This window comes from Vombatus ursinus, unplaced genomic scaffold, assembly GCF_900497805.2.
Source record: "Vombatus ursinus unplaced genomic scaffold, bare-nosed wombat genome assembly UNPS02014791.1, whole genome shotgun sequence".
Classification (NCBI taxonomy): Eukaryota; Metazoa; Chordata; class Mammalia; order Diprotodontia; family Vombatidae; genus Vombatus; species Vombatus ursinus.
Genome location: NW_020954569.1, coordinates 2374339 through 2387177, shown reverse-complemented (window position 1 = coordinate 2387177; position 12839 = coordinate 2374339). Strand labels below are relative to the sequence as shown.

The 12839-nt window shown below is 34.5% G+C and overlaps 1 protein-coding gene across 6 annotated transcripts in view; it reads right to left on the bottom strand.

Moving 5' to 3' along the window:
• The window catches only part of PIGN (phosphatidylinositol glycan anchor biosynthesis class N), a 225864-nt gene that overhangs the window by 44270 nt on the left and 168755 nt on the right, over positions 1–12839 (bottom strand). For all 6 annotated transcript variants that reach the window (XM_027868736.1, XM_027868738.1, XM_027868740.1 and 3 more), the window contains one exon: positions 2366–2474. In XM_027868736.1, coding sequence (XP_027724537.1) covers positions 2366–2474 — 109 coding nt within the window. The remainder of the gene's footprint in view (positions 1–2365; positions 2475–12839) is intronic.

Genomic DNA, 12839 nt, shown 5'->3' with positions numbered 1-12839 from the left:
GGTCACAAAACTAGAATGTGTCAGATTTAAACCCAGGTCTTCTTGGCTTTGAGGCCAGTTCCCTATTCATTAAACAATTTGGCCTCTTTGGAAAAAATATAAAATAAATTTAATCATGTACAACAGTTTTGCATGTATAAAACAGGCAGTTTTTATAGTACTTCAGGTTTTAAACATATGAATTATAGGAGGGGGCATAAATCAGCAACAAATTCAGAATCATTTTTTCTTCTCCCTACTACTGGGTTCTTTGACTAGATAAATAATAAACATATGGCTAAAAAGTGAACAGTTATTAATATGAGCTATTTATAGGACTTTAAAACTGGAAGAGGCCTTCGAGATCATCTACTTCAATAATATGATTTTATAAAATAAGGAAACCAGGGAATTGAAATGATTTGCCCAAGGTCACATAGCCAAAGTTGGAACATTCATCTTTTCTCTTTTACTACAATCCTATGGTCTGGTTCAATCTTTTAGGTTTCCTACAATTCCAAAGTTTGATCAGGTAAAGAAAGGAAGCAAAAATGTATGTGTTTGGGGTGGAGGGATATAACTTATGTTCAGGGCTAACACCTCTGCAAAGAACTAGATGACAGAAAGCCAGGTGACAATTAATAGGATAATAGGTCTCTCAAATATTCTGAGAATTCTGAAGTGATGTGTGTGTGTGTGTGTACAATGTCAGTTATTATCATTATTATTACTTCAGAAACAAGTTTTCCATAGCTTCTTCAGGGGCGTTAGCGGACAGCTGACGGTTTAGCTCATTTACACTAGTTAGTATCGTTGTTATGCAACTTACAGATTTGGCGACCCCAAACAGATTCTGCATTATTATAAGAAAGGCATTTATTAATATTTAAGTGTGACTTGCTGGTGATAAGTATCCCTGTGAGGTTGTACAAGTATGAGGGTTTCATTTGGGTTGGTTATTTCACACACACAGCATTTTTTCTTCGTCTTTCCCCATAACTTTGGAAAAATAAAGTATACTTTCTGTAATACTTCATTCAGTACATTTATTAAAATGGTAAATGCTGAATGATGAAGAACAATTATATAAATACATTGAAAAATTTGTATCATTTACACTGGAAAAAATGACATATAGTTATTGGTTAATATGATCATTAGTTTTTGTCAAAGAGACATCTAAATGGGCAATGTGGTATAGTGCCAAGAGCACTGACTTGGAATTAGAAGACCTGGGTTCTTTTTCTAGTTTAGTCACCAACAGTATGTGGCCCTGGATAATTCCATCAATTTTCTAATTCTCAGTTTCTTCAATAAAACGGAAGGTTCAGGCTACATGACCATTCAGGTATTATCCAGCTCTAAAATCCCATAATCTGAATACAGCCAGATACAATAGGTAAAAGTAGTAGATGCATTTGGAAAGGGAGCAAAACAGATCTTACAGGAGATAAATATATGGGTCTAGATGCGGTTGCTACTACTTCTTTATCTTGGGTTCTTTCTTAGTCTTTCTTAGTCTTAGTCTTTTGTTAATGAAAAAGACAAAGAAAGATTAAAGTTTTCAAGGGCATTAAATCCTGTACGTACATGGTCTATTCTTTTCATTGCTTCTCTTCCCCTTTGGAGGTGAATTTCACTTTCATTTGTTTAATTTCGGTTTATTTTCTGAACATATGGCAATGAACGAGCCAAAAAAAGAAGAAAGAAAATACTATGTCAAAATACAAACACATACTACTAAAGGGCACCTTTCTCTCCACCTCCCTCTATTCCCATGCCCCACAACAACAACAATAAAACATGTTATCTCCAAAAGAAAAATGCTGAAATACTCAAATAGTATATTTTCTTTTTCAAATAAATTTCTGTATTCTGAAATGTCAATATTTATGTACAGGAATCCATTTTGAATCTCTTAATAGGCTTGATAAAATATGTAATCAACTGAAAGATGACTAAAGAATTTTCCTTCCTTAGGAACAAGAAATAGATAACAATTTTGTGTCCTATTCCTTATGGTAAGAAGAACTGAGAAATTATAATTCAGATGAAAATCAACCATAACTATACAAAATCCTGCTCTTTTCTGGGATGACACTGTAGATTTTAACAGATGTTAAATACAATCCATTATCATCAGACCACAAATATTTTCTGAACCAATTCTCAACAACATATGCACACTCACAAAAGTTTTGATTTTTTTCGGGCAAGAAAACTACAGCTGCTGGTAATATAAATTTCCTCAATGCTATGTAATTTCTTTTTATTTCAATATCTGTATAATAAAAGATAGTGACAAATAAGTAGCACTAAAACAAAGGGAACATAAACAGGTCCATTTCCCTGAAAGTCATCCTCATTTGGTTGAAATATATCTTACCCAGTATTGCCCAGCTAACAATCTGGTTAATTTGAGGCAGACCTTGTTTCTGAAGAAGACTACTGTGAGTACTGTTCACAATATATGTGGAAATAAGTATACCCACCATCTGGAAACAAAAAAATCAAAAGGATCAATTAATCTTGTGGGTAGTAAAAAATAAACATTTCAGCAAGATTACTTAAACTATTACTTTATACTTACAAAGTGCTTTTCATAAATCGATTCCAGTCAAACAAGAACACAGTAGGATGATAGGAAGCATTATTTTTTTTTATCTCATATATAAAAGATATTAAGTATACACATAAAACTAGTATTTACAGTGATAATCAGATATATAGTACTATTTTTTAAAGCCTTCTAATGATTTTTTCTTATGAAATATTAATTCTCAATACCTGGGGAAGGCCCAAGTCATAATCTTCTTTGATTATTATATAGCTTGTACTTCACAAAATTTGATGATAGAAGCATTTCTCTATTCATTTTTACTAAAAATGTAATTCTAATCCTGTAAATTTTACTACTTTGGCCCACCATGTATTCAGGTAGCTAAGAAAACCAACAGACAACATAAATGTGGTTGCTACTTAGGAATATTTCATCTTTATAGCATTGTTCATATAGGTTATATATGGTACATAATTCTAGATTTTTCTCCTCTCTGTATATATTTACAAATACATTCATTCTATATTTTACATACAGTTTAAAAACTGATCATATACCTGCACCAAAGTCACAGACAATTTAATGTAATATATAGAAAGGAAGTGGTTTCTGGAGGTAGTATTTTGGTGCAAAGTCTAGATGACTACTTTATGGATATGATGAAAAACATAAGCTTTTTTACCATAAGAGCTATTTTATTTTTGTCTCTGCAGTTTCAGCAACTAAGAACATTGCCTTAGACAGAGTATTTATTGAAATAAATTAAACAAATATAATTAAGCGAAATGATTCTGTTGTCCATCTCCTCTAGGATTCCTTGATGCAATGTCATCTTTGAACCTTTTTTCCTTCTTTCTTTTTAATTTCTTCATCTTTGATTATAGTTAAATTGTTCAGAGCTGTGGTTTAATTCAATTCAAACAACCTTTTTTGAAGGTCTACTATTTGCAAGGCATTGTGCTAGGGCCAGGGGTGGAGAACCTGCAGCCTCGAGGCCACATGTGGCCCTCTAGGTCCTCAAGTTCAGCTCTTTGACTGAATTCAAACTTCACAGAACAAATCCCCTGTGCTATGCACTACAAGCACAAAGACAAAAACCAAAGAGATCATCCTCTAGGGACCTTCCCATCTCCTGAAGAGGCACAATGTGGACACAAGTCAATACAAAGTACGGATGCATTTCAAGAGGGAGAGATGCCGGTAACTTAGGGGATAGGGGAGGGAATCGTTCAATGATTAATGGAGGAAGTGGCATCTAGGCTGGACTTTGAGAGAACTGGAGTTTTCTAAAAGTGGTGCTGAAGAAGGAGAGCATTCCAGATGTGGAGGACAACTTTTACAAAAACATGGAGCTGGGATATGGTTGGTCAATGTATGGGGAACAATTAACAAGTTAATATGACTATAAACAAGTAACATGAAATGAAGCCAGATAGGTCACTGGGAGCCAGTTTCTGGAGCCCAATACCCTAAATAATGTAAGCCTGAGTATTTCATAATTTAGTCTAGAGACAAGAGAGCACCAGTAAAGGCTCCAGAATATGGGGTAAGGGGTGTGTGTGATATTGGCTGATGTGTGGTTAAGAATATCCACCTGGAGACAAAAAGAAAGGATTGTGTGTATGAAAGAAATATTGTGATGTATAAATCAAGGTAACGATTGGATATGGAAGGTTAAGTATAGGAGGAACCAGAGATGGCTGCAAAGTTGGACCTGGATGGTTGGGTTAATATCTGTAAAACAGAGGAGAAAGAGGTAGACAGGAGAAAAAGGTAATGGAGGAAGAGTGTTTTTAAGGTTTATAAAATCAAAGAAATTGAGGCAGAGTAGCAGATTTGTTTGTTTGTTTTTTTGGGGGGGAAGGGAAGTGAGGTGGAGTGATGAATAAACATGTTAGACAAACAATGTTTGAGAGGATAGCAAGACTTCCATGGAAAAAACATCTATTAGGAGGATGGAAATGCAAACCTGAATCACCAGAGAGTGGGGAGGGCAGAGAGAGATATTAGGCTATCCTTACTGACCCCAAGAAGAATAAAAACCACACCACTACTCATACCCTAACATAATTTTCTAGGAAATAAAATGAATGATTCTCAATTTTTGGCCCTTTCCATTGCAATTTTTTTTTTTTTTTTTGTTAACCTCACTGCCTTTTTCAAACATGTGATCATCCTTTTTTAAAAGAATAATAGGCTATGTCTGTCTGGGGGAAAAAGGAATATCCACTTGTCAAGCTCTGTAGAGTAGATATTGGAGAAAAAAGAGGCGAGGTATGGAGAGTAATTAGAAAACATCTATAGTATAAGCTAGTGTAGATAAGGGCCTAAATTTGGGTATAGGTGAACAAAGAATAGCTATGTGAATAGAGAGAAAGGGATCAATACAAGAAATATTATGGCTCTACTGATTTCAAGCTTCATAAATCTTTTCACATTTCCTTATATTCTTAATATTGAGCATTTTCAGTAATACAATATTTCAATAAAAACATTCATTATCCAGGCATTTTCCATTTGTTGAATATATAGATTGTTTCCAATATCTCACTACTATATATAAAGCAACTATCAATCTTTTTTGTGCAGAGATTTTCTCCACCTCTTCCCCTACCCCACGATGTTATCAAGATAAAATTCTAGAAATGGAATTTCTCAGGTAAAATACATGGTAAGTTTTGTGACCAGAGAACTTAATACTGTACTGCTTTCCAAAACATTTTCACTAATCTACAATCCCACAAACAAAGGACTAGAGGCTTCTCCACAGCCTCAGCACCATTGAACTTTATATCTATACAAGGTATCCCCAAAGTCTTAGTGAAATTTTAAACTATTACACATATATAATGCATAAACTATTACATGTATGATATACATATCTAAGCTACTATGCATATATATTATGTATACATATATAATACATTACATACATAACACATAATTATATTTACATATATATACATGTACAATAGCTTAAAACTGCAATAAAATTTTGGCAATACTCTATTTTTGCTATTGTAGTGGACATAAAATAATACAATAATGCTGAGTTGATTTTAATTTCTACTATGTTTATAGAATTTGAACATCTTTTCAGGTAGTTCAATACAATTCAACAAAAATTTATTAAGCACTTACTTGGTGTCAGACACTGTGCTAAGTGCTGGGGAAAAAAATAAGGAGGACATTTCTTGCTCTCAAGAAGCTTACAATCTAAAGGGGGAAAATAACACACAAAAAGAAGCTGAAGGGGGGCAGAGACAGGAGGTAGTACCCAGAGCTAGGGCATCTCCTTCTGTGGAGTGGAAACCAAGTAGAGCTGCAGATGGAAAGTGTAGTGAGCTACAAAGTCCAGTTTCTGACCTCTATAAAGGAAGGCTCTGGGTGGAGTTTAATGGTTTATCCTCCAGCCCCAGTTGTGAACAGTATGTATGTCTTTCTACATAAAGTGTTTTCCTGTGTCCTTTGACCACTGCTCAATGGGAAAGAATAAATTAATGTTTTTATAGAAATTGGAAGACTTTTATTTAATAGTTATTTCAAATATTTCTCACCTCCAATCTGTTTCTTCTCTTTTAAAGGCTTAACAAAATTCTTTGATCTTTGTATAATCAAATCCAAATTTAGTTGTGGGTGAACAAAGAGAAAAAAAAGTGTTAATAGCAAAAGCAGAAGAATTTAATTCTCTATCTATTAAAGGAATAGTGCTTTAGAAATAGCTCAGTGAAGCCACTGGGGAATTATTGGAGTTTCAGAAAAATGGGAAGAAACAGAATCTGGACACCATTTTTCAGTAAAGAATATAAGAAAATCATTTAGAAGCACCAGGAGTAGAGAGCACTATATTAATTGATTGATTGAAAGAATCCTTAGGATGCTGACATAGAGTAACCCAAAGTTTACCTCACCCTGAAATAAAGTTGCCTAGTTCAGAGCTTCAGCATCAGGTACATTCTTGCAAACAGAAAAGTGGAAGCAATTCCCATATCAAGCAGAAATTTGAATTGTGCAAGACTATTCATTGATTATATGAAACAACAGAAGAGATTAGCATACAATTTACTCAAACACAAGAGGAATCACCCTAAGCTGGTAAATCATTTATTCTGCAGAACTGAATATATACCATCATGGGGACATATAATTCTTCAATGATGTCACACAATTTAATTCTTTACTGATGAGAAATACAGAACTGAACAGTCAACAACATGCAAATTTGCCAAAGAGTGAAAGTTTAACAAGTAATCTGTATTTGAAAGCAAATAATGAATTGCAAATGACTCAGTGTTTATATGTGGTAAATAGGTGATGAAGTTCACTATAGTTTCTAAGTCACATTAAGTATAAGGGTCATTGAAAACACAAAGGTTGGGAATTTGAGGGGAATATTCCTTGAAAACAACAGAGAAAGAACTAGAGGCATAGGTGGATAGAGTGCTAAATCTAGAGTCAGGAAGACCTGAGTTCAAATGCAACCTCAGACACTTATTAACTGTATGACTCTAGCCAAATCATTTAACCTTTGTCTACCTCAGTTTCCTCAACTGTGAAATGGGGATAATGATAGCATCTAACCCCAAGAATTATTGTAAGGATCAAATGAGACAATATTTGTAGAGTGCTTAGTACAGTACCTGGCACACAGTATGTGCTTAATAACTGTTTGTTCCCTTACCCTTACCCTTCACCCACAGATAATCCAGAAGACTAAATGTAAGGAAAGGAAAATAATTATTGAAATTGGGTACCACAAGTGACAGTTAATAATAAAAAGGCGTGGAATAAAGGAGAGATGTTGATTATTAAACCATGCTCTTATCTGAACCCCTTGGATTAAAACAATTATATAATTAAATATAGAACCTGCCTTTGGTGAGCTTGTGCTTGATTTTTTTTTTGTGGGGGGGGAGTATCAGTTATTTTGTTACAGAGATAGCTTTAGTTCTTCTGTTGTAGTGGTAATAGGGTGGGAGGAGGGTGCAGCAATGACTAGAGATGAGAGAAGGAAGTAAGATTGAGCTGTTAAAAAAAACAGGTAGTATAACATAACCTGAGCTGACATAAAGGAAAAAAAAGTAATATAGCAAGATCTAAGGAAAAGGGAAAAATCTTAACAAATATAATACTGAATGTTTATGGGCTGAACTCACTAATTCTAGTTTCAAAGGTAGGTTAGAAAACAAAATCAAATTATTTGTTTCTTACAAGAAACATATCTAAAACATAGTCTCATACAGATTCTAAGTGAGGAGCTAGAACAAAAATCAACACTAGTTGAATTGAAAAAAGCAAAAGCTACAATCATGATTTCTTGAATGACAAAAACAAATATAGACACAATTAAGAGAGCTAAGCAGAAAAACTACATTATGATTAAAGGCAATATGGAAAATTAATAATGATATTGAACATTAATATCAAATAGCATAGCAACAAAGGTCTTTAAAGAAAGACTAACTAACTAAAGGGGAAAAAGATTTAAAGAGGAAGACACAAATTCTGGGCAAATATAATGTTCCTGTCACAACTTGATAAATTCAACAGAAAGATAAACAAAAAAGAAGCTGAACAAAATGTTGGAAGAACTGAATTTCATTGGCTTAATAAGACTTCAGAATGTGAATTTTAGGGAATATATGTATTTTTTAGACTTCTACAAGATTTATGCAAAACTTACGTGTCAGAGCAAAAAGAATTCAAATATATGTGAAAAGGCAATCTCAGACATATGCTTTAAGGACAAGAACACAAAAATAATGCAACCAATAAAGGAAATGTGAACAAAAGATGTGTATATAAATAGATATGATAAAAAGGTATCCTGATGAATGAATGAGTCAAAGACTAAATTATAAAAATAATAAAAAGAGAATGTAGGTAATTATATAGCACAGTAAAATTTTTGAGATAGTTAAAATAGTCCTTGGTAGAAAATTTATATCCTTGAGCACTTATACTAAGAAATGAATGTGAATTTGTAGGGTCAACTCCAAAACTGAATCAGGTTCAGTTAAGTCTGGAGCTTCAGCTGCCGGGACATATATTACAAAAAAGCAAACAATTAAACAAACAAATAAGCAAAAAACCCTGACCTTACTTAATTCTTACACCAGCAGCAATAATTACTCATTTCAATAGGCAATCTTCATATGCTGTCCTTTCTAATCAAAGTGACCTAATATCTGTTCTCCATATACAATATTCTAGCTCCCATCTCTGTGTCTTTGTACAGTCATCACCCATGACAGAAAAGTCCTCTCCTTCCTCACCTCCTCCTCTTTGAATCTCTGCCTTCCTTCAAAGCACAGGTCAGGCGACACATCCTCCATCAGTCTTTCCCTGGTATCTCAACTATAAAAGCCTCTCCTTTGATTAGTTCATATGTACTTTATTTTTACTTATCTATCTACATTTTATCACCCAGTAGTATTCATAAGGACAGGGATTTTGTTTTTGTCTTAGTATACATATTATTTAGCACACCGCCTTGTACACAATAAATTGAATTTAATGAATGCTTGTTGATTGAGATTGTTGAACTGAAAGGAAACCTGTGAACTGAAGTTTGGATTTTTTTTAAAAAAGTGTTTTGTTTTATTTTAAACCATAGAAAAATAACAAATTAGCATTTTGTAAACAAGAACAAGAGATTTTAGAAATTAAGATGAGTTGGCCAGAACCACAATTTTAAAAAGTGAACTAAAAGCAAAAGAAAGGGTTAGTTATTTTAAGACTTACGAAAACATTAGTGAATCTCATCCAAAAAGGAGAAAACCAAATTAACAAATGAAAAAAGGAAGACATAACAAATTTGTAGAAATGAAGAAAACCAATACTCCCGATATGCCAAAATAACTGAAAAACTTATAGGAAATTGATGCAATCAACAACAAAAAATATTCAAAATTAACAAAATAGGAAATAGATAACCTAAATAATCTGATCTGGAGAGGAAAAGTTAGCTAAGCCACAAATGATTTACCTTGGGAAAAAAAATCTTCATGTCTAGATGGACTGGATTAAAAAACTGCTTCATTATATTTGATTCAAATCTTTACTAAAGATAAATACTAGAATAAGATTTTTATCTGAGTAAAAACCATACTTAGCTCATTTATGTATTAATAATAATGATCTATGATTTTTTTAATTTTTAAAGAGTAGAAAGGAAGACAAAGACAGAAAAATAATAGTTAACACTGCCTTCTCACTTCTAAAAATCCCTCATTTATGTTTTTGTTAGCTTATTTAATATACCTTCAAAAAAGTCCCTGATTTCCATAACATTATACTTTAATAGTAAACAAAAGGTAGTAACAAAGTTATAAATAAAGCAAACATATTTCATGAATGTCAAAATGATTTAATTTCTACTTCACATTGAAAAAATTAGCAAATTTTGCCAATCCCAAAATATCAAAGGGCCTTCACGATGTAGCATATGTCATACAGAGCTGAATTCTCCCCCTAAGCTCACCCCACTGGCTCACTATTGATGTGCCAACAGGTAGCTGATAGGCACCTAGCACAGGAATCATGAATTGCTACAATCTTCCCTTACCCTATTTTATCCCCTGCCTCCTAGTTCTTACTAGATGTTGGCCACACCATCCTAGCTGGAAGCTGACCCTGATCTGTACTCCCATAGGCAATGACTCTATGAAGCCCCTGTTTCATTATCCCCTTTCCAACAGTCAGGGCTGGCGATATAACCACTCTACCTTTTGGATGAGCAGGGAATAGCCAACTACAAACATTCCAGGAAAATGATGGAACACTAGCTCTTTACAATCTATCTTGCCATCACTCCTTAGGGTTCACTGGTTCTTACCGAAAGCGCTGCTACTATACTTTGCAGATCCTCAAGAAAACCTAATCTGCTCATCTACACTAAAGACTTCTGGACTTTTCCATCTGCCCTGCTGGTATAAGGTTTCCCAGGACTTTCCATCTCTCTTTCCACCCTCCTACATGGAATGTGTTGTCTCTCATAATTAAAAATGTAAGCTTCTTGGAGCATGGATTATGTGGCTTTTCTATTTATTATCCCCACTGCTTAGCATATAGCAAGGACTTAATAAATTATTTTTTTATTCATTTGTGCATCCTTAAATTAGATTAAAAACAATTTTCAAGAAATCTGACAATGGGGGCAGCTAGGTGGCGCAGTGGATAGAACACCAGCCTTGGATTCAGGAGGACCTGAGTTCAAATCCAATCTCAGACACATAACAGTTACTAGCTATGTGACCCTGGGCAAGTCACTTAACCCCACTGCCTAGCCAAAAAAAAAAAAAAAAAAAAAAAAAGAAATCTGACAATGACAGGCAAACGATACAAAAAGGCTAACAAAATAAATGACAGTTTTATAAGAGAATTTAAAGAATATTTTGAGTGAGAGAAAAGTTTTTGGTGATTATTTCAAGGTGACTAAATTATACCCAAGACCATTTCCAATGAATACTTGGAGAAATATTTCATGGCAATTAAGATGACATATAAAGCTTTACCTTATTTAATAAAATGCATTTGCTCTTTAAAAGCAATTTATAATTCTAAAGGGAATTATATTTCCTTACTGACTTCTGTTATACCAGAGACGCTTCTACAGCTGGATAGCAATTTACCTGAAAAGGATCAGGGTACTTTAGTGACCTGAAAACTCAGTATTATTCAACCCAGTGATGCAGCCTCCAAAACAATAAAATGTGATCTTATAAAACATTATTAGAGGCAATGCCCAGGATTAGGGATATAACAGTCCTACTGCACTCTGACCTGATCAGACATACAGAATGATATTCAGATCTAGCCACCATGTTTTAGGATGGATATTGACAAGAAGGAGTGTCCAGAGAAGTGTGACTAGAATGGTAAAGAGCAGTTTAAGACTCTCTGACATAGTATCATTTGGTTAAAGGAATTAGGGATGTTTATCTTGGAGAAGAGAAGACTAGTGGGGTGGGGAGGGTGTGGGGTTGAGGAGGAGAGGACAGCATGACATTTCTTTTCAAGTATCTGAAGGGATATCATGTGGAAAAGAGGTTAGAAGGCTACAAAGGGCAGCTCTAAGGACAGTGGGCTGCAAAGAAGCAAATTTAAGTTTGATAAAAAGAACTTCCTAACAAGCAGAGCTATCTAAAAGTATAATGAGCTACTTTAGGAGGCACTAGAGTCCTTCTCCTTGAAGGTCTTCAACCTAAGACTGGAAGGTTACATATACTGAATATATTGTAGAGGAGATTCTTCAGATCTAGGCTGGACCAGGAAGTCCCTTCTAACTCTGAGATTCTGTTTAAAAAAAAAAAAAAGGAAAGAAAACAACTCCTACCCCTCCAAAAAGCCACTGAAATAACCCCCCAACCCTCCAATGATACAACAGCAACTAGACATGGAAGAAAGGGACATGGTGCCATGTCCCTAGTGAAATCCACTGCATCATACTTGGCGTGCACTTCTCTTTTGCACTTCTTATACATTTTTGCACTGAAGTTGTTCATGTGCCTGTCATTGCTTCTTGCTAGATTTTGAACTACATGAAGTTAGAGTGAGAGTCATATTTAATCTTTGTATTTCATGTAGTGCCTGCTATGGAGAACCCACAGCAAACATACAAATGCACTGTGATCTGTGATTGTGTCAGCTCACTCCAACAAAAGGCTACATTGCAGAGAAGAAATCTTCTTTGACTTAATAGATATATCTATTCTAGTACAATAAACATTTATCAAGTATCTAAAATGTGCTAGTCCCCAGGGATACAAACCCAAAATGAAAAATAGCTCTGCCCTAAGGGAGCTTATAGTGTATTAGAACATAATTCTGAATAGAACGCTTATGATAGAGGGAGATGTGACTTTAATGACAAATCATGCTATAGCCTTTCTCATGGTAAAAATCTAATAAATCTTTGTAAAAATTATTAAGTACTTACACTTGGCTAGGCTGCATGTGAGAGGCAGCTAGGTGGCTCAGTGGATATTGCCTGGGCCTGGAGTTGGGAAGATCTGAATTCAAATCCAGCCCCAGATATTCAAATGTTGTGTGACCTTGGGCAAGTCACTAAACCTCTGTTTGCCTTAATCGACTGGAGAAGGCAACAGGAAACAGCTCCAGTATGTTTGCCAAGAAAACCTCATACAGAGCTGCTCAGACATGACTAACCAACTGAACAACAAGTCTCCATGTGCCAAGTCTTCCAGATCCCTGCTCCATAATGCTTGCCTCATCCTGATAGACCTTTTCCCTACTGTTCAATTTTAATGGATTCTTTCTCTCAAGGTAAAAAAAAAAA